Here is a 23161-nt window from a genome sequence, read left to right on the forward strand (position 1 = left end):
ATTTTAAGACCGGAACGAGAGAGCATGAGCAGGGGGAGGAGCAGAGGTGGAATGCGACTCCCCGCTAAGCGGGGACTTAATGAGGGGCTCAATTCCAGAATTCAGGGATCATGACCTGAGCTGAAGGAGGACGATTAACCACTTAACCAAAGGAGCTACTCAGGAACCCCTGAATTTTGCCACCTTCTTAAATGGCTAAAAATCACAAAGTCCTCCACCTTTCTCTTTAAGAACTTTTTGACCCCGGAAGTAAAAGTTTAAGTGAGGGAGTCACAGGGGTCAGCTGTTTCCGTTTCCGTACAGACGCCTGGAAGCAAACACCATGGCGAAGACCGGCGTTAACAGCGGCAGCCGAGGAAAGAAAGGCCTGAAACGGAAAGCGGCCGCCGAAGAACCCCAGGAGGCTGCAGTTGCTGAGGATGGAGCGACGGAAAGCGGGGTCCAACCCCCGAAAGCGGCCGCCTTCCCCCCAGGCTTCAGCATTTCGGAAATTAAGAACAAACAACGGCGACATTTAATGTTCACGCGGTGGAAACAGCAGCAACGTAAGGTAGGACGGGGCGGCGGCGGCCGAGCGCATGCGCCGCATCATTCACGCGCGCGCGTGATGGTGGGGCGGGGAATAGCACTTGCGTGGTCGCGCCTTCCTGGCGTGCGGGAGGAGGTAATCTGGAGGAGTGAGGCTGAAGTTCTTGTGTCCTGGTACCCTCACACTGCTTTGGAGACATTCTCTAGATTTCAGCTGTTTGAGCGTCACGGATTCTCTTCCTTTTCAGCCCCTCTAGGTTCTCCCTCTGAGAATGAAACCAGGATGTCCCGCTCCCGTAGAAGCGAAAATATCCCTCCAGACCTGGAACGCGAAATTCTCCCATCTCTATGTTTAGCCCAGTCCTAGAATCCGTAAAACGGGCACTACGTAAACCCAAAGTGATGCTTCTATGATTCCTGGACTCTTACCGAAATTATTTATGCAAAGTTTCTAGTAGTGGTATTTATAGGGTTGTCTTCATACTGTTATAGGGGTAAATATGAAGCGATAAATAAAACTCAAGATCACGGTACTTATCTGTGGTTAAATTGCAATTGGAAGCAAGCATCTGTTTATCTTTGTACGTCGTAAAAGTTCACACACATAATATTCTTTTCACTTGCCTGGCTCCTCTTACTAGATACTGGATTTTTTTTGAGGCCGTGGATTGTGCCTTACTCATTATAAGCGCCAGAGTGCTACTGGAATATATACTCTAAGTCCCTCTAGGAGAGCGGGTTTGCCGGAATGGTCTCCTAGAAGTCTTCTGTAATCTTCTGTAATCTAATCTGAAACTTGATGAGGGGTGGGAGGGGTGTGTACTTTCTGTTGTGTATTAAGCATTCTATTCAGAATCTCTGGAAGGTACAGATTTACAGTAATTACAGGTGTAATTCACCTTGCAAGTTCTTAATAATTTTGAAAGCATATTTTGATTGTAAGATTTATGGATAACAAATGGTGGTTTATTGGAAGCAATCTGAAAATGTATCTCCCATTCTCATTTATTTTTAGTACTTTCCAAAAGATGTAAGCAGCATACCCATGGTTTTCTTTAGAACCCAACTTACTAGGAATGCAAAATGAAATAAGAAAAACTTGTTAACTTTTTTAAGCATACATTTTACATTTTTACTTAAGTTGAGACTTTATAGTTAAAGGTAAAGCTAGTAAAACTTTAAATATTTGAGCTTGCCAATTTAGATCTTTTTGAAGGAGCAAGATACTTATGTTTTATTGATTGGCCAGCTTATTTGGTTTACAATAATTTAGGTATGAAAATCTGTGTTAGGATGTTTAATATGTTACAAAGATTTCTCAGTTTAAGTATTCATAGCATTAGTAATGTATAGTTCAGTATGTGTTTGTGATGTAACTGGTGGTTTCTCAATATTGTTCTTGTCCTTAAACTTTTTAGGAAAAGTTGGCAATTAAGAAAAAACTTAAGAAAGAGAGAGAAGCTCTTGGTGATAAGGTAAGTAAAATCTTTAGCCATCTGCTTACTGTCTTATGTTGAGGAATGCTCTCTGATATTTATGTTGTATCACTTTCTTTTAAATTTATTATAAAATATTACCAGTGTATAAAAGATGTGAAAATAAAATAACAACCCCCTTTCTGTTCTCTACCCAGCTTAGAAACAGTGCATTGGCAAATAATATTCAGTCTTTTGTATGCTTTTTCCTGATTGCTTTCCCCTCTAAAGATAACCACTTAAGAAATTGCCGTGTTTTGTTCCCGTGCACTTCTTTTTTTGTGTTCCTAAATGATGAAAACAATAGTGGTGTTTTGCATTTTTTTCAAAATTTCACATAAATGGTATGTCTGCTTCAGTGTGCTTATTTTACTTAATTTTATGTGTTTGAGAGACAGAGACTCATCCTTCTGATTTTGGGAATGGGGAGGCATCCCAGTCTAGTACTTACCAGACTTGCCAGTATTAGACTGTTTTGATGTGCAGAATCTTATCAGGCAACATTAGTCTCAACTCTCAGTACTCAGTCAATAACAGCAAATATGCTGATCACCATTGGGAAATTTCATCATTCTTGTTTCTTTGACTGAAAGATGACTTCCTAGAACTGCCTCCTTCGGCTCGGGTCATGATCTCGGGGTCCTGGGATCGAGTCCCGCATCGGGCTCTCTGCTCAGCAGGGAGCCTGCTTCCTCCTCTCTCTCTCTGCCTGCCTCTCTGCCTACTTGTGATCTCTCTCTGTCAAATAAATAAATAAAATCTTAAAAAAAAAAAAATTTCAAAAGTCAGTATTTATTTCATAGAATAATAAATAAAATCCCAAATAGTTTATCAGTTCATTCTTCTTCATATCTCTGCTAGCATACATATGTTTTGAATTTATTTTAGTCACTGTGTGCTTATAGTTTTCTGTTCCTGCTCCTTAGCATTTCATTTACAAATTTTTTGGTCTAAGCTGAGTGTGCATGTTGCCATTTCTAACAATATTCCATTATGTTGAAGTGTCGTAGTCATTAACTTTTTGTATGATATTTGCCCTATTTGCTGTTCATTTCCACTAATATTAGTGCTGTTGCATATTTTTTATATAAATTGCTGCTCCCTTTCATTCCTTACTGTAAATGCCTCAAACTTTCTAGTTCAGTAGATAGACTTGTAGCTTTGTTACTTATTTCTGCATAGCTTTCTGGAAGTACTGGAATAAAACTGCATATAGATATACCTTTGTATAGCCGACCCCCAAACAGCATGGCAGTTGGGTTCCAGACAGACCATCTCCACTCCTGCACAGTTGAAAGTCCTATTAACTGCTAATACCCTGCTATTGATCTGAAGTCTTACTGAGAAATAATCAGTTAACACATATTTTATATGTTATGTGCATTACATACTGTATGCTTACTGTAAAATAAGCTAGAGAAAATATTCAGAAAATGTTAAGAGAAAATACATTTATAGTCTTGTACTGTAAAAAATTCACTTGTAAGTGGGCCTGCACAGTTCAAATCCATGTTGGTTAAGGGTGAACTGTAATTTTTCTCATTCTGTTTAATATTCTTCTTAGTGGATAATTCTTTTAATTCCAGTTTCTTCTTTCAGGTACTTTTGCATGGTATTAAGTCATTTCATTCAGTTAGTATTTCTTCTAGGATGTTTATATCTCTGCTCAGAGTTAAAAACCTTTTACTCAGTATTATTGGGATGAATGAGGAACAGATTTGGGTTTTGGATTATTTGGAAATTTCTGTTATTCTTCCCCAATCAGACTGCAAAATTAGCTATGTAAATTGCTTCTAAAAACTTAATTTTTTTCTTTTATTTAGGCTCCACCAAAGCCCATACCAAAGACCATTGACAACCAGAGAGTATATGATGAAACTGTAGTAGACCCTAATGATGAAGAGGTAATGTTATAAGTCTTAAATAAATTTGGATGGCCACAGTTGATAAATCATTTGTTCACATATTGACACTTAAAAGTACCGGCTAGTGAAATTGTATATGGACTGATTCAGCTATAATGTTGACATATTATTTGCTATAGATTATGTCATAGTTGAATTTCTCAAATGTTCTAGAAAAAGGCAGAAAATAGAAATATATTTCTATTCTCTAGAAATGTATGATATTTTATGCCTAGGTAAACTTTTGTCATTTAGTATCTTACATAGTACTTCTGTTTTTAATATCATTCGAAAAGCATTACTCATACTATAGATTTTTGTAGTATTAGACATTTTGATATAAGGATAACATTTGGTGATATTTTCTGTGTCCTCATAAAACTCTTGGTTTCAAGATTATCATCCACTTGTCACTTTTCACATTTGCCCTTTGTTTGGTGACAGTATAGTGAGAGAATCAAGGTTTTTAAACTTTTTTTTTTTTTCTGATATAGCAGATTTGGTTTTGGTTATATTTGCTCTCAGATAGTACTGTTTTTGACATTCCTTAACATTTCTAGATATGATCATTCATTCAGTCAGTCTGTCACTCTTCTAGCAAATGTTTATTGATCATCTGCTGTGTATTGGGATCTGTTTTAGGGACTTGGATTCCACCAGTGGACCAAACACTTTGCCATATATACACACAAAATATCAGCCCACCCAGAACTTGTATTCTAGGGAGAGAGATAAACAGTGAACAAAGTAAAATAAATTATGTGTTAGCGGGTGATAGATTACTACCGTTAAAAACTAGGGTGAAAGAGGGGTGCCTAGGTGGCTCAGTTAGTTAAGCATCCAACTTGATTTCAGCTCAAGTTACCATGTCAGTGTTGTGAGATCGCACCCCAGGTCAGACTCTGTGGTTAGCAGGGAGTTTGCTTGAGATTTTCTCTCTCCCTCTCTTTCCACATGTGCGTGCTCTCTCTCCTCCCCTAAAATAAATAAATCCTAAGAAGAATCTGGATAAATTAGATTGAGGACTATCTGAAGTAGAGAGAGTTTGCAATTTTGTATGTATAGGAGTATGTGTGTGTGTGTGTGTACTATTTATTTAGTTTGACATAATTTCAGACTTAATAGAAAAGTGGAATTCATGTATGCCCATCACCTAGATTTCCTAAATTTTAATTTGTACCACACATGCTTTTCTTCTGTATTCTCTGAAATGCTTGAGAATAAATGGTAGACATGAAGCCTGTTTACTCCTACATAATCTAGTGGATTTTACTTGTAAACAAGTATGTTTTTCTTAATAAGCACAGGGTATAGTTATCAAAATCACAGAATTAACATCGATTATTATCTAGTCTAGACAGCTTATTCAGATGTCTACAGTTGTCCAAATGGCATCATTTTTAGCAAAAGATAAATTCCAGCTCATGGATTCAATTCTGTTACGACTTTAACCTCCGTTAATTTGGAACAGGTCCTTGCACTTTATTTGTTTTTAATGACATTAACATTTTTGAAGAGTACAATCCAGGTATTTTTTATGGAATGTCACTTAATAGGAGTTTCATATTTGCTCATGATTATGTTCGGTTTATGTATTTTTGACAGGTATATGTTAGATATTATCTTATATTCTTTTTGATGCTATTATTAAGAGTCATATATTGTTGATTTTCCCATTTTAGCTTCTGTTTTTCCCTTTTGTAATAAGTATTTGGGAGGGGTTATGCTTTGAGATTATGTAAATGTGTACTATTTAAACTTTCACTCAAGATTTTGCAATTACGAATAATTTTTTCCAGTCTTATGGGTGATTGTATCTCAGTGTAGTTTTAATTTTTTGTTCACTTGTTGTGAATGAGGTTGAATATCTTTTTATGCTTTTTTTCTTTTTAATCAATTGTTCATATCTAGTGGCCATTTTTTTGTTGATTAGGGTTGCAGTTCTATATAATGATTGTCAGGGTAGGCTTCATTGAGAAGATGACCTTTTAGCAAAGACTTGAAGGATATAAAGAAATCAGCTATTTTTGAATGTAAAGAAATTGACCTCCTTGCAGTTCTGCCCCATTTGGTTTCCAAGGAATGACCAGTGTAAAAGTTAGTGCATAAACAGTGCAAAAGTTCTGAGGCAGGAGGAGCATGCTTAGTATGTTTTGGAAGAACAGCAAGGAAGCCAGTATGCTGAAATTAAGTGAGCAAGAGAGAGGGTTATAGAAGAAGGGCCAGTATTGGGAAGAGCAGAGGCCAGAGCAGTGGCTTGGTTGGCTTGGTTTATACTTAGTGCAATGAACCATTGGATGTTTTGAACAGAGGGATGATATGATAGATAGATTTTTAAAGGTAATTGGTTGCTATACTGAAAATGTAATTTAGAGAGGGGGAAATAGGTACTTAGGAAGCTACTGAAGCAATCCAAGATTATTATGATGATTTGGGCTATAGTGGTTACAATGGGTGTTGAGAATCAATTTGATTCTAAGGTTTGGGTTTTTTCCCCCAGGTATATTTTGAAATTAGAGCCAGTAGAATTTCTTGAAAGATAGGAAGTAGGATGTGAGAAAAAGAGGATTCAAAGGCCGTATCGAGGGTTTTAGCCTTAGTAATTAATTAGACGGATAGAAGGATGGAATTGTCATTGATGCGATACAGAAGGGGTCTTGCCTGGAGATAAATTGGAATTCACAGGTGTTTAGAGGCTACATATATATGAAATTTCCCCCAATATTTACCTAGGGGAGAATTTGTTAGGTTATGAGGTGTGTAAATATTCACCTTTATATGGTGGTGCCAAAATGTTTTCCAAACTAGTGCTTGTATCACTTTTCACTTGCATAGAATAAGGGCAGTGTTTCTGGCCATCTACATTCTGACCAATACCTTGGTAGTGATAAAGGACTATCGCATTGTGGTTTGAGTTTGCATTTCCTTGATTCCTAATGCGGTTGAGCATCTTTACAGGTAAGCACTGTGTTTTGCTACAGTTATGCCATCTCGTGTTTTTTGCCCAGTTTTTTTAATCCTATAGTATATTTTACTGATTTGTAGGACTTCTTTTTATATTTTGGATACTAATCTTTCCTATATAAGTATCTCCCAATTTGTGGATGTTCTTTTTACTTTTTCTGTGCTTTTTTCGCATTTATGTGCTTAATCATCAGGAATGGATTTCTTTGTTTGGCATGAGAAATTAAATCAATTTTTCTTTCTTCCCCTGCCCCTACCATATGTAACCAGTTTCCCCAGCACCATTTTTCCAGTACTACAACCTTTCCCACACTGGATTATAATGCTGTGTCATAAATCAAGTACCCATATATACTTGGCCTTTTTCTGAGCAATTGGTCAGCTTGTTGCTTTATCACTTATTTATTTTCATGCTAAATTTTGATATCTGTTAGAGCAGAATGCCCCTCTCCACCCCCATCCTCTAATCTCTCTCTTCAGGAATATTCACTGCCATATAAAATTATAAATCGTGTTAAAGTAGATAACTTAGGGGTTCTATTTATATGTTGTTTTTTTTTTTTTTAGGTGGGTCTTCTATACAAAAAATGCATTTCAGTGATTTTCTTCATGCAAGTTTTATACATAAATCTTGTTAGAGCTATTGCTGGTTTTATACATGTAATTTTCTTCATGCAAGTTTTATACATAAATCTTGTTAGAGCTATTGCTGGATATTTTGTGTTTTTTATTAGTGTAAATCACATTTCTGAAAATTGTTTTATTTGCTGATTTATAAAAATCCATTGATTTTTGGATTGTGATCTTCTAAACAGTATGCCTAAATTTGTTTCTAATAATTTGTCTAAATATTGTTTTCATTTCATGCTTAACTAATCATTTCTGCAAATAACTTTCAGTCCATTGATAATTTCTTTTGTGATGACTAGAACCTCCAACATGTCAAATACATAGAAATAGCAATAGTGTTATCTGTGCCATGTTCCTAATTTTAAAGAGAATGCTTCTAAAATGTATGTGTTACATACATACATTAATGTTTGTGTTTTTAATGGTAGATTCTTCTTATAAGTTAAGGAAAATCCATTCATTTTCTTGCTGGCAGGGTTGTTTGTTTTATCATGAATGAATGTAAAATGTTACAGGTGCTTTTTCTGCAAATGTTGAGATAATTATGTACTTTTTCTCTGCAAATATTGAGATGAATGCAGTTTTTCTCCTTTATTGTGTGAATGTAGGAATGAAATAGATTTTCTAATATTAAATCTCTTTTGCATTCTTGGAATAAATTTAATTTAATTAAGATGTTTTATCTTTTTCACATTGTTTTGGTTTTTCAGTACTCTTTTTAGAATATGTATATCTGTATATATAAGGGAGACTGCAGTAATGCTCCTTTCCATTCCTAATATTATTTATTTGGGTTTTTTACCAGAGATAATATCTGTTTTGTTAACTCTTTCAAAGTACTTTTCTGATCATCTTTATTTTGAAACTTCGTTTTCTAATTTATTTACATCTCACCTTATCATTTATTTCTTGTTACTCTCTTGAATTTATTCTTTTTATTTGATTAACTTGTTTTTCATCTTCCTTTCTATAATGAGCAGTTAAGTCCACAAAATTTCCTCTAAGTACCACTTTTGTTAAATCCCTCAAGTTTTAAGATGTGTTTCCTTTCTTATTGTTGAAATCTAAGTATCTCTTACAATGAAAGATTTATTGATTCCTTCTTGTAATTTCATCAGGGTTTGGTTTGGTTTGGTTTTTGCATGATGTGTTTTATTTCATTAGTTTTATCCCCTGATCCTTATTCTTTCTTTTCTTCTACTTATATAAGGTTTCATTTATTCTTTTTCTAGTTTCTTTTTTTTTTTTTAAGATTTTATTTATTTATTTGACAGACAGATCACAAGTAGGCAGAGAGAAGGGGGTAAGGCAGGCTCCCTGCTGAGCAGAGAGCCCAATGTGGGGCTCCCTCCTAGGACCCTGGGATCATGACCTGAGCCAAAGGCAGAGGCTTTAATCCACTGAGCCACCCAGGCACCCCCTTTTTCTAGTTTCTTAAAATGGAAGCTTACCTTACTAATTTTATACTTTTTCTTTCTTTTTAATATAATCACATAAGCTATGGTTTTCCTCCTAAGCACTGGGTTAGCCATAGCCCATACATTTTGATATGTTTGTTGTGTTTTCATTTTCATTCTGTTCAAGATATTTTCTGTTTTCTCTTGTGATTTCTAATTTGGTTCATCAATTATCAAGAAGTGTATTGTTCAGTTGAGGATTTCACAGGTATATTTCTGCTGTTGATTTCTAACTTAATTTTACTGTGGTTCTGGAACAATCTCTGTTGATTTTAGTCATTTTCAAGTAAAGAAACTATTCTGTGTTCTAGCTCAAGATCTATTTTGAAGAATGTTGTGTGTTCCTTTGGAAAACATGTATATTTTGCTGTTTCGAAGTGGATTGTTAAAAGAGAGTTGTTTTAAGTTGGTTGATTGTGTTGTTCCTATTTTCTGTGTACTTGCTGAATTTCTAATTCTATCAAGTTACTGAGAGGATATTGAAATCTCTAATTATAATTTTTGAGTTATTCATTTCTCCCATTCCTTTCAGTTTACTTGATGTCTTTGGGGGTTCTTTTGTTAGGTACATACCTATTTTTAAATTTTTTTTGTTTCTACTTTCCTTCAGGTGTGAATCCATTTGTAATTATTATATCTTCATAGTGTATTGATTTATAATCCAGTATATCCCTTGTTGTCCCTTCCCTTAAATTGTTTATTGCAACATTTCTTTACTTAGTTTCTATTTTATCTTATTTCACATAGCCACCTAAACTCTCTTATGGTTACTGTTCTTTTTTCGTGCTTTTGCTTTTAATGAGTTTATATCTTTGAATTTTTTAAAGTGTCACAGACAGTGTATGGTTGGATATTGCTCTTTTATTCAGTCTAACAATTAGTATTTAATGTTAATTATTGATGTAGGTGTTAATTGGTGTTAATTATTTATTGTTTACATCTGCCATTTTGCTTTTTTAAATATATTTTATGTATTTTTATTGTTTCTCCTTGACTGCTTTCTTTTATATTTAAAAATATTTTTTAGTATGCTATTTTAATTCCTTATAATCTTTTGAGTTATATGTTTAGGATTCTTTTAGCAGTTTCTCTAGGAATTACAGCATAATGTCTTCAATTTATCACAATCTACTTCCAAGTAAATACAGACATGATGCTGATAAAAGTATAATAGGTTACACCAGTATAGCTTGAACTTTTACACATACACACACAAAAGGTCTTTTATGGTTACCTTTGTATTTACCATTTATAGTGCTCTTCTTTTCCTTGGATCTGAGTTACCATTTGGTGTCATTTTCTTTGAGCTTGTAGAATCTCCTTATGTTTTTGTTTTTATAATAGATCTGATAGCTAACTATCTCATTTTTGTTTATTTGAAAATATGCTTATTTTGCCTTCAGTTTTGAAAGAATTTTGCAAATTAAGGAATTCTTGGTTGACTTTTTTCTCTTTTAGTATTTGGAACATACACTATTACATTTTGACCTTCATAATTTCTGATGAGAAATCAGCCATTTTAATAGTTGCTCCCTTGCATATGATTTTTCTTTTTTCTTTCAAAATTTTCTGGTTTTGGCTCCTCGTTATTTGACCTTGATGTGTTTATGTTACTCTTCTTTTTGTCCTATTGGGGTTTGTTGAGCTTATAGCCGTATGTTGGAATTTTTCACCCATTATTTCTTCAAATACTTTTTTCTACCTTCTCTTTCCTTCAAAGACTTCCTTTTCTTTTCTTCTCTTCTATTTATTTTTTTTTTTAAAGATCTTGTATTTATTTATTTGAAAGGGAGAGAAGGAGCAGGGAGAGAGAAGCTGACTCCCCACTGAGCAGGGAGCCTGGCATGGGCTTGGTCATGACCTGAGCCAAAGGTAGACACTTAATGGACTGAGCCACCCATGCTCCCCAAAGACTTCCTTTTCACACTATTAAAATGGTTAACTTAGTCCTGTAGTTTTCTGTAGTTTTGTTCCTTTTTTAATGATTGTTTTCTCTGTTTTTCAGATTGGGTATTTATTAACCTGATTTCAAATTCATTGATTCTTCTGCCATCATAGATCTACATTAAGCCCCTCTTTTAATTTCTTGAATATTTATTATGGCTGCTTTAAAATTTTCACTAAATTCAACATCTAGACCTGCTCAGAGACAGTTTTTATTGGTTGCTTTTTTCCTGATTATTAGTCATACTAAGTACCTAATTTTTTGGCTGAAAGCTGGACACTCTGGACTTTTTTATTTTTTGAGTTACTGATTTTTTTTGTTCTAGTAACTTGCCTGGATTTAAACTGTATAATGACTATCCTTCCCATCTATCTATCTGTGTAATGATTCAATGCAAAATGAACAAATCTTTTAGAATTTCTATTAAAAAAAAAGAAAAGGAAAAAGAAAGAGAGTCCAGTTGAGGAAGGCTTTACAGGATATACACTTTTGACAAAGAAGAGTACTCTGGAGAAGGAAACCCTTATACAGGGTTATATATATTTTTTGTTACATCAAGAGTTATAAATCATCATGACAGAAGACATTCAGAAAATTACAAATTTGATCTTATGGTTTCAGTGTGTGCAAGGTTGAAGGCTTTGGAGGTATGGAAACAGAACTTAGGGAGACTTTTACTCACCTTTAGTTTAAAATGTTCTTTTAGAAAGGTATTTGTTAACAAAGCAAATATAGGGTGCCTGGGTGGCTCAGTGGGTTAAAGCCTCTGCCTTCGGCTCAGGTCATGATCCTGGGATCAAGTACCACATTGGGCTCTCTGCTCAGCAGGGAGCCTGCTTCCCCATCTTTCTTTGCCTGCCTCTCTACCTACTTGTAATCTCTTTCTCTGTCAAATAAATAAATAAAATCTTAAAAAAAAAAAAAAAAAGCAAATATATAGTGTGTGTTGGGAGCAGAGAGCCCATGCTTTGAAGTTCAGTGAAGTCATTCTGACCTTGGTAAAAGCTTGGCTTCCTTGGGAGCCTAGGAGCAGGGCCCATAAACATTAAAAGTTGAATTTCCTTTATCAGTATTGTACGTCTCTACTTGTCTTTTTTGGTTTTGTTTTGTTTTTGTTTTTAACCTGCCTCCCTAGAGATTGTTCCTGTGTTTGTGTGGCTTAATGTTCAGATTTCATTCTTTCCTTACCCTTGCCCTCTATTAATAACACATATTAATCATTACTTCTTACCTTATAAATGCTTTGGGTGGATACTGTATTGAGATACCTTGAGCTTCCAAACTTCTGTCAGCTGAGCTGAGTGTGGGTTGAGGATTACATTCAAAGTTGGAGCCAGTTCTCAAGCCTCCCTGGCCTTTCATGTGAATTGGTTTCTTAGAACTCTCCCATATGTATGTGTATGGATTTTGTGGAGATTGTTTCAGTCCCTCTGTGGCTCTTTCACTTCCTTAGCTCTGCATTTCTGACTGGTCCACATCTCCCCTGAACTGGCCCAGTAACCTTGGACTAGCAAAGCAAGGGTTTTCAGACCCACCTATCCCCAATCTAGTCCATTACCCTTAGATTCAAGATTGCTGGTTCTTGCCTACCATCAAACATAAAGTTAGTATTTTCTCAGCCATGTTGATGGAAGAAATGGAATAGTTCTTAGCAAGATTCCTGATGTTCTTGCCCATAGCCCTAGCCGTTTTTCAAGAATGAATATGGCTCAGGGCACCAGAGTTTCATTTGGTTAAACACCTCACTCTTGATTTCAGCGCAGGTCATGATCTCAGGGTCATGAGATCAAGTGCTGCATTGGGGTCTGCTCTCAGCAGAGAGTTTGTTTGAGATTGTCTCCCTCTTCCTCTGCCCCTCCCACTGCTTACACACTCTCTCAAATAAATAAATTTTAAAAGAATAAGCACAGCTCAATTTGTGTCTTGAAATTGTCTTTTGACAATTTTTTCCAGTTTTATACTTGTATTCTACAGATAGAAAATCATTCAGCCTGTTCATGTTGCCCTTAATATAAGTCCCTCTTGGCTTTCTTTAAATCCCCTATCAGTCAGGAAGATAGTCTGTGCCATAGACTCCTGCTAGAGCTACTTTTAAAATTTTGGCCTAATAGTAGAGGATGTTTGATATAAAATTATATTTTCTCCAGGGGCGCCTGGGTGGTTCAATTGTTAAGCGTCTGCCTTTGGTTCAGATCTTGATCCCAGGGTCCTAGGATCAAACCCCGCATTGGACTCTTTGCTCAGCAAGAAGCCTGCTTCTCCCTCTGCCATTCCCTCTGCTTGTGTTCTCTATCTCACTATGTTTCTTTCTGTCAAATAAATAAAATATTTTTAAAAATTATATTTTTTTCTGTTCACAGGTTGCTTATGATGAAGCTACAGATGAATTTGCTTCTTACTTCAACAGACAAACTTCTCCCAAGATTCTCATCACAACATCAGATAGACCTCATGGGGTAAGCATATCAATCAGTATAGTTATTGAATTCTTAACTTTCCCACATAGACTATTTAAAAGAACTCCTTTCAGAAGATCTCAGTTAAATTATTAGTAATTTCAATAGATAATGCCTATGAATAAGCTAAATAAAATTATACATTTCTAAGCATGATTCTTCAGGGTAGAGTTTACTGGCCTTAGCACTATTAGCATTCTGGACTGCATAATTTGTTATTATGGGGGTGGTCCCCTTCATTATAGAATGTTTAGCAGCATGCCTGGCCTCTGTGCACTAGATACCACTACCAGCCATCCCCAACACTACCACCAGTTATAACCTCTTTTGCCAAATGTTCTCCAGTGGGGCATAATCACCCCCAGTTGAGAACCAGTGCTTTAGGATGATCAGCCTTAATAAAGGATTAAATACTGTTCAGATTCCATTCTTTCCCTGCCCTTGCCTTCTATTAATAACACATTAATCATTACTTCTTACCTTATAAATGTATATCACTTAAGACTTTTATTCCTTCTCACTGTCAAAGATTTCTGTTATTTTGTTTTGCAGAGAACAGTACGACTCTGTGAACAGCTCTCCACAGTTATACCAAACTCACATGTTTATTACAGAAGAGGACTGGCTCTGAAAAAAATTATTCCACAGTGCATTTCAAGAGATTTTACAGATTTGATCGTTATTAATGAAGATCGTAAAACACCAAGTATCCTTTTTTGTTTTATTAAAGAAGTTTTCTTGTTTCACCTTCATCCCTTTTTAAAATACATTTGAAAGAATAAGGAAATGTTTTCTATAACTTTAAGAACATATAATTTTTTAAGCTAGAAAATTATGTATCCAAGATTCTATGAACTAATTTTTTTCTTTTCATTTAGCAAGTATTCATCAAGTAAATGCTACAGGCTGACGTTATTTTAATCCTTAGTAAAAGATGGAGAAGTAAATAGGAGCTTCAGGGAGTTTATAATCTAGTAAGAGAAAATAGATAAGTAAACTAACAAAACTATAGCGTAGATAGTTCAGTTAAAGAGAGAAATACAAGATATAGTGCACAGTCTGGTAAAATCTGCCCTGGGGATATCAGGGACGAGGGACTTGAGGTGAATATGGGTGAATAAAGTTGAAGAAGAGTGCCCAGTGCAGATACACTTACTTGTAAAGGCAGAGGCATGATGGAGCTGACCCTGTTGGGGATCTGCAGGTAGTCTGATATGGCTAGATTCTATGTTACCAGAGGTGGTGTCACAGGGTTACATTTTTGAGGTAGATATTTGAGCCCATATTATGTATTTGCTGCTGTTTCAGATGCCAAGAATACTCTATCCTTATTCTGTGAGTCTCAGATCTGAGGCAACTATGTTGGAGGTATTTTTTCCTGTTTGGAGATGAGAGAGCATATAAAGATGCCTAGATTTGTTTTGCTATTGCTTTTGTTTTCCTTATTTATCAACTAGTGCCTCTGAGCTCATTAATATAATTTAATTTTTTAAGATTTATTTATTTATTTTTAGAGAATGTGCATGAAGCAAGCAGGGAGAGGAACAAAGGGAGAGAGTGAGTCCTGAAGGAACTGCCTGCCCCCACCCCCCACCCTGAGTGTGGAGCCTGGCACAGGGCTTAATCCCAGGATCCTGAAATCAGGACCTGAGCCAAAATTAAGAGTTGGCAGCTTAACTAACTGAGCCACCCAGGCTCCCCTGTGAACTTATTAATTTTGAGGATGATCATTTGCATGGGTCAAGTTATTAAAATTATTAAGGGTTCATAAAAGATAGGGACAGGATTTTCCTGTTGCCAGAATAACATTTTTTTTTCAATCAATGAACATTCCTTTTTTTTAAAATAGTTTAAAAAAATAGTTTAAAAGCTATGTTTTAAAAACCTAATAAATACCTTTTAGGGCCTTACTATTTTCAGTATAAGTTAAAGACATTATCCACTTTACCTGAGTTGCTTCCCAGAGACCAAAATAGACTAAAACTAGCTTTCTAATGTAATGTTTTTCTTGGCCATATTATAGAAATTAGATTATGGGTTAATGTACCCCAAATAACAAAAATCTCTTGAATATTTAACTATTCCAGAAGAGATGTTTTTAATGTAGTTGCTGCTGCCTTAAAACTGTCTCCCAAAATAAAGTGGCAAGGTCTGTGTTCCTCTGTTTTTGGCAATTAAAAAAGTATTACCATTTTAAGGCTGCTAGCAGGCATTCATCAGTTCAATAAACATTGTATCCTTCTTTTAGTTTAGGTATTTTATATAGGCACTAAGTTTCACTTAACACCATCTGTTGCCTTTAGAAAGCTTATGTTCTCTTTTCCTTATATATTGTCTTTTTCCCAAAATGTATTAATACCGTGTAGGATAAATTCATATCATTAAGGTACCATCAGTAAAAAGACCAAATTTATATTAAGGAATGACTAGACTAATTAATTCAAGTGTAAGATTATATTTCCTATACACATAAATATATATATGCACACACACATAAGCATGTGATGGGTATCCCATGATTGTAAGTTTTAAGTATGGAATTATGCAGTTTTTAAAAGTCTTAATGAATAGAATTTTTATAGGTATAATCTTTCCTGGATTTTTTTTTTTTTTGAGGTTTTATTTATTATTTGAAGAGACCGATAGTATCAGATATAGTGAGAGCACAAGCTGGGACGAGATGGAGAAACAGGCCTCTGCTGAGCAGGAAGCCTGACATGGGGTTTGATCCCAGGACCCTGGGACCGTGACCTGTCTGAAGGCAGACACTTAACCGACTGAGCCACCCAGGCACCCCTGGATGTTGATTTTAACAATTTCAAAGATACTTCATTTTCTTTCCTATTTGATATGTAGTAATGCAGTTGATGGCAAAGTGTTGGAAGAAGCTAGGAAAGCAGACCTCCTAAATTGCTTTTGTGTTCTCTGAAAAGAGAATGGTCTTTAAGACTAATAAGGACATCGGTAAGGGGCATTGGAAGTCCATCTTGGTTAAAAAGATTTAAGGCCTAGAAACTTTGAATAAGGTCACATATCCTGCTTTCAAAGAATATCTGCACAACTTGTAAGTGAGACTTTGCTACTCTGAGCAAGATAATAAGACAGGCAAATGGAAGGAGAGGGAAAGAGGACTGCTAGTTACTATTTTTCATGATCCAGGAAAAAAAACATGTAGAATAATTTAAAGGAGAATAATTTGTAGGCACATAATAGAAATATTAATGTGATTCCTAGAGGCTTAACATGGGCTTACAAATACTAAGTCATGATTCCTAATGATGATGCTTGGAGAAAAGTTGAAAGAATTGAAGATATTTGGCCTGTAGGAAATTAGAATATGGGGGCATGATAAGATACTGGAAGGGCTGCTATAAAAGAATAGTGCCACATGGTGGCAATTTATGGAGATACAAACTTGATTACCTCTACAAAAGAGCTTTGTCAACTGTCTAAACTGTATTCTAGTGGCTTTGGGTCAGACAGGTATGATGTCAGATACAGACTTCATTACTTGCTGCTTTTGTAATTTTTTCAAGTTTCTTGGGTACTTGGTTTTCTCATATTCTATAATAAGAGATAGTACCAAATCTTTAGGGTTCCCGCAAAGATCACATTAAATGTATGTTTCCAAGGCTTAATGCCTCATTTGTTGTAGGCATTTTAGTAAATGTTATGGTATAGGGGAAAGCATGGAAGTTTTTTCTGGAGAGACCTACATCCTCTATTTGGTATTTCTAAATGGAAATTTGAGCTAGATAAGTCTTCATGCTGTACTTCTGGCAACTTGTAAACTGTTTTGCATTCTTGACCTTTGGGAAGGTATTAAAAGTTTCACCTCAGTCTTTATAACAGAATGCCGCCTGTGCATTAGGGTTTTTGCACAAGTGTGATCCCACCCTTAAGGTCTGCCACCTAGCTCTGAAATTTGGGCTAATCTGCCTAACCCATCTCAACCCCTTTTCCTTGTTACTGAAATAGGGATAGTGACTCCTATTCTTCATGGTTTATGTTAGGAATTAGCAGTAACTTAAGGAAAGCTTTTTGTACAGTGCAGGTACTTAGGAATTATTTTGGATTTTGTAGTTTTCTTTTGACAGAAACAATTCAGTGGGAATGTTTTAGGAAGGATTCAAGTCTTGATTTAGGTTAGAAGAAATTACCGTTACTTTTCTTAGCCCCCTGAGATTTCATGACTTTTTTCAGTGTGCAAATGATCCAGAAATTCTTTTTGGCTATACCTTATGAAATTTGAGAAGTCAGGAAGAACTCAAATATTACTGATAATCTGCTGTGTATATGCACTAGTATTTATCAGTAAGAAGTCTGTCTTCTAAGAGTTAACAGATTAGTTGGGAAGAAGGTCATTTACATGATTATAACTCAAATAAGTGACAGGTGCTAAAGTAACAGTGGCAGGTGAGATTTAAAGCTTAATTTTAACTGTATAAAAAGAGGTGGCATTTGAAGTGGGCCTCAGCGGTGTACTGCATTTCTTGATTAAGTTGCTTCAGTCCCAGCATGGCAAGCTCCTTCCCTAGAAGACCAGCACCATGTCTCCTGACCAGAGTTCTGCAGGGCTTCAGTTCTAGTGGAAGTACTGTCAGGTCTCACTTCACGAACAGATCAGAGCACACCTAGTTAAAACTCACCACATTCTGGTCAAGGACCAAATACTGCCCACAGCAGGCAAGGAGAGCCTCTGCAGATAATTGGCCTAAAGGACACAGCAGCCAAAACACAACAGTAGAGCACACACCAAAGACACTCCCCTAAAGTGCCAGGCCCTGGACCTTATAGGACCTCTACTTCTAAAGCCATTACTGTTTGGAGCAGGAAACATAACGGGTTTTCTAACACAAAAGAAGGCAGAGACTTTGACAAAATGCCAGATGGAGAAATTTATCCCAAATGAAAGAAGATGATAATGTTAGAGCCAGAGATCTAAGTGAAACAGATAAAAGTAACACATCTGCTAGAGAATTTAAAACAACAGTCAAGGATATTCGTTGGGCTTGAGAAAAAAAAAAAAGGAAGATTTCAGGAAGGTCCTTACATAGAGATTAAAGATTCAGAAATGAAAAATGTAGTAACTGAGATTGGAAACAGGAAGGAAGAGGCAGATGGATGGATAAATGATACAGAAGACACAAAATAATGGGAAATAAGCTGTTACGGAATGGGAAATTAATAAGCTGTTATGGAATGGGAAATAAGAGTTATAGAACACGAGAACAGATTTAGGGAATTGAGTGACTCCATCAAACATCATAATTCCTATAGAGTGCCAGAAGAAGAGAGAGGGAAAAGGGCAGAAAATTAATTTGAAGAAATAATAGTTGAAAACTTCCCTAATCTGGGGGAGGAAATAGGTATCCACATCCAGGGGACATAGATAACTCCCATCAAAATCAACAAAAGCAGACCGACACGAAGATATATTGTAATTAAATTTTCAAAATAATAGTGATAAAAAAGTCTTAAAAACCAGTAAGACAAAAAAAGCCCCTAATTTAAAAGGGAAGTCTTGGTGCAGATTTCTCAACAAACTTGGCAAGGCAGAAGGCAGAGGCATGGTATATTCAATGTGCTGAATGGGAAAAATATTCAACCAATAATGTTCATTCTGTACAGCAAGGCTATCATTCAGAATAGAAGAAGAAAGAGCTTCCCAAACAAAAACTTAAAGTAGTTTGTTACCACTAGACCAGTCCTGCAAGAAATATTAAAGGGGACTCTGAGTAGAAAAATCTCCAGAAACAGTGACAAAACAAGTAGTAAAATGGCACTACATACATATCTACTGGTAATTACTCTGAATGTAAATGAACTAAATGCTCTAATCAAAAGAGACACAGTTTCAGAATGGATAGATAAATAAGACCCATCTTTATGCTGGCTACAAGAGACCCATTTTAGACCTAAAGATACCTACTGATTGTAAGTGAGAGGATGGAGAAACATTTATCAAGAGAATGGATGTCAAAAAAAAAAAAAAAAAAGCTGGAGTAGCAATGCTTGTATCAGACTTAAAACTAGACTTTAAAATCTACATGAGATGTAGAAGAGCACTGTATCTTAATGAAAGGGGACAGTTGAACAAGATCTAACAATTGTAAATACGCATCCAACATGGGTGCACCTGCATATATAAGACAGTAACAAACATAAAGGAACTCATTGGTAAAGTGGGCCTTAGTAGGTGAGTTAAATATTGCAGGTATCTGAAATAGCATGAACAAAAAATATATAGTAGGATTAATATGTGTAGTGTACAAGAGATTGTGTCAGTACCTGCCAGTTAGGAAAAATAGGGAGGCATAAAGGGAGATTAGAGATTAGAAAGGTGGTTTGGGGCCACATGAGAGCTGTACTGATGTCTTTGTTCTCTAGATGAGCAGTGGTGAGAGTAGTATGAAATTAGCTACAGCTGTCAAGACTCAAGGTATATCTAGTTTGTTTTTCACTTAGCATGAGAAACCATGGTACAGATAAAATGAGAGTTGCGTTCCGTATCTTATTACTTAAACAAACTTGATTTACAGTCTTGGAAAATGTACTTGGAATGGTGAGAGCGGTCAGACCAACGTTTTAATGTAGGTGGAAATTCTCAAGGACCTCAACTAAGAATAGCAGTAAGGGTGAAGGGGTGGCTATGGAAGTGAGGAATTTATGAGGGTAAAAGCAGTAAATAGGATTTGGTAAGGGAAGGAGGAAGTTGAAGATAACCCATGGGCTAATGGGAGAATGTGTTTTTGCTTTTTTTTTTTTTTTTTTTTAATGGTTGAATGTTGATGCCTTTATAAAAAGATGGCAACATCTGTTTTGTAAAACTATATGCAGATAATTTGGAATAGTTTGATTCTGACCTCTTTACAGGTTCAGTATTTGAAATAATCAAATTGTGTTACCAAGACTTGAGGAATGTTGTATATAGGTAGCTGCATTTCAGACATTTAAAGCCCTTGGGCTGCTAACCCTACCAATTGAAGTATAATTTATAGTTTAGTGTGTCTGGCAGAAATCTCTGTAGTAGATCATCAGTAAATGGTTATTAATTAATTGATTTTAATTTGTGGCACAGTAATCCCAAGAATAAGAACTTGTCTTTTGAGAGACACTAATAACTTTGATTTCAAGAAGAGGGGGGAGTCTCTAGTCTTATGGGACAGTATTCAAAGCTGACAGCATGTATTAACCTTGCAAATCTATAAAAAAAAAACACATATAAGTGTACTTGTTTATGTATAAAAGTGCGTTTTTAGGGCTATAAGACCTCTGAACATGGAGGCAAACTTTTTTGTTTGCTGTGCTAAAATTATGCTAGAATCCCATCTTGTCTTACCATTCCTGTTAGGGTAGTGGGCATAAGCTCTTTTCACCTAGTTTAGTTGAATATCCAACATACCCTGTTGAGAGTGATGACTCATTTGTTATATTGTGAAGAGAAAAAGTGGGACTACTATAGCTTAATCTGTTTTTTTGTTTGGTTTGGTTTTTTTTTTTTTTTTTAATATTTGGGTTGACTTATGGGGCTTTAGTTTTGAGTATGGTAAGGAAATTTGTTAACCCAGAGGCATACATGTATCTACCTCTTCACGTAGCTACAAATTTTAGGAGCCTTTGGACATACCGAGGACCAGGTATTTATACAATTTAAGATTTAAATTACAGAGTTCAATGTGTTCTTAGCTTTCTGAACAGATGGATTAATTCTGAGTCACTTGCCAAATGGCCCAACTGCTCATTTTAAAATGAGCAGTGTTCGTTTGCGTAAAGAAATTAAGGTAAGTTTTATTCATTCCTTAATTGGCTTTGATCTGCTTGCTGTATATGGTTAGTCAACTCTAACGTACAGATCGAATTGGCATTTTATAATGGCATTTGTCCTTCTGCTTAAATCAAGTTTTATCTACTGGCGGTTTTCTTAGGAGATTGTAATTGAGTTCTGGCATACAGGCAGTAGCCTTCATTACTATGAAACAGGTTACTTACTAGTAGGACTTTTTGGTACAGTCACTGCAAATAATTTTAGATGTTTTATTATTTCATGAGATTGTTAACTCATATATGATAGTTTGTCATCAAGAAAGACGCCTTTAAAATTTTTGTCACGTAAATTCTAAAACTTGAACTTGCAGTATCAGGATATAGATTAATTCCTTGTTGTGTTGTGTTTTTTTTTCCCCCTCATTTTTCCAGAGAAGAGGGAAGGACCCTACAGAACACATACCTGAAATAATTTTGAATAACTTTACAACGAGGCTGGGTCATTCAGTTGGACGTATGTTTGCATCTCTCTTTCCCCATAATCCGCAGTTTATTGGAAGGCAGGTTGCCACATTCCACAATCAGCGGGACTATATCTTCTTCAGATTTCATAGGTGAGGAAGGTACTTTAACTCCTTGGACTTTGACTTAAATCATGAAATACATTTCAGTGTAAACGTTTTCCAGTGTATTGTGACAAATATCATAGATGAGAGATAAATTTTCTTTTGAACTCATCACATTGAAGAAATTACATTTGATTCATTGAGACTGTTTTCCCTTAATTCTTTCATTTATCTTTGAAGGTACATATTCAAGAGTGAAAAGAAAGTGGGAATTCAAGAACTTGGACCACGTTTTACCTTAAAATTAAGATCTCTTCAGAAAGGAACCTTTGATTCTAAATATGGAGAATATGAATGGGTCCATAAGGTAATGTGCCTTATTTCAAAAGCCACTTAGATCATTTTGAATGGAATGAGAAGGAAACCATGTACATTATGCTTTAAGTACTTACATCTCAAGTTATGCTTCTGACATCTGTAAGTTCAAAAGAGCAAATTTCTGATAGGGTAGTTTGGTCTGGTGATGAACTCTGGTTCATTTGAATTATCTAAAGATCAGTGGTCCTCGAAAGTGGACCAGTCTCTGAAATGGACCTAGAAGGTTTTTTTGTTTTTGTTTTGTTTTGTTTTTAGGATTGTTAACCTATAAATTATTTACCATTTTTTCCCCCTTCTAATTTCAGCCCCGGGAAATGGATACAAGTAGAAGAAAATTCCATTTATGAAATACTGAAGGAATAGTATTGAATTGTGCTAAACAGACCTATCTTGAATTTATGACAGAAGACCCTTTTCAGAAAGTCATTTACTGGTTTCATAAACCTTTTCACATGTGGACAAAATACCAAGTGCCATTCACTGTAGCAAATACAAATAAAAGTCATTTTGGTGAATTTAGAAGTTGCAGCTTAAGATTCCTAAAAATTCTTATTTGTAGGTAATTTTAAGTTAGAATCAAGATTCAAACTAACTTCCCCATGTGTACTTTCATGGGACATGTGGTCTGGAGAGAAAATAGAATAGTTCTTGGTAGACACTAACCCAATGATTTTCTAGCAGACTAATCTTGGACCTGGCACATAACTTTGTTTCTTGCATGACTATATACTAGGAGGCCAAGTGGAATGTTTTAATATTTCCTTAAGCCTTTCAGAATGGTAAAAATTTTAAAGCAATATGGTTTACCAAGGACTTAACAGTTGCAAATTACTGAAGCTAAATTGTGGTTCTTTTCTTGGTCCTTTGTACCTTACTACATTGTACTATAGTATTCTATTCAAGAAATGTTTGAAACTGTGATGTTTTTCTTAACATCTTTTAATGGCATTCCTATGTCCAGTCTTTACTGTCCTAATTAGGAGAGCAATCTATTAAGAAGTAATTCACTTTTAGGTGTAATGGTAATACACCCTAGAGTTTAGGAATTTATTAAAACAAAGTTTATCCTGCAAATAACTCATGAGTAGGAA

At 35.4% G+C, this 23161-nt stretch overlaps 1 protein-coding gene across 1 annotated transcript; it reads left to right on the forward strand.

Moving 5' to 3' along the window:
- Positions 1-282: 282 nt before the first annotated feature.
- RPF1 (ribosome production factor 1 homolog) lies at positions 283-22592 on the forward strand. The gene is made up of 9 exons (XM_059138047.1): positions 283-550; positions 1947-2003; positions 3827-3907; positions 13264-13359; positions 13912-14065; positions 21061-21143; positions 21559-21740; positions 21933-22059; positions 22376-22592. Exons 1-9 carry the CDS (start codon positions 323-325, stop codon positions 22415-22417), a joined length of 1050 nt encoding a protein of 349 aa, XP_058994030.1. The 5' UTR covers positions 283-322; the 3' UTR covers positions 22418-22592.
- The last annotated feature ends 569 nt before the right edge of the window (positions 22593-23161 follow it).

Source organism: Mustela lutreola, chromosome 10, assembly GCF_030435805.1.
Source record: "Mustela lutreola isolate mMusLut2 chromosome 10, mMusLut2.pri, whole genome shotgun sequence".
NCBI classification, from domain to species: Eukaryota; Metazoa; Chordata; class Mammalia; order Carnivora; family Mustelidae; genus Mustela; species Mustela lutreola.

Bases quoted from the DNA above. Each gene is read 5' to 3' on its own strand.
- RPF1 (XM_059138047.1), top strand. From the start codon at position 323: ATGGCGAAGACCGGCGTTAACAGCGGCAGCCGAGGAAAGAAAGGCCTG. The intron at 3,908-13,263 runs GTAATGTTATAA...TTCTGTTCACAG, and splicing joins TAGACCCTAATGATGAAGAG to GTTGCTTATGATGAAGCTAC. The intron at 22,060-22,375 runs GTAATGTGCCTT...TTCTAATTTCAG, and splicing joins AATATGAATGGGTCCATAAG to CCCCGGGAAATGGATACAAG.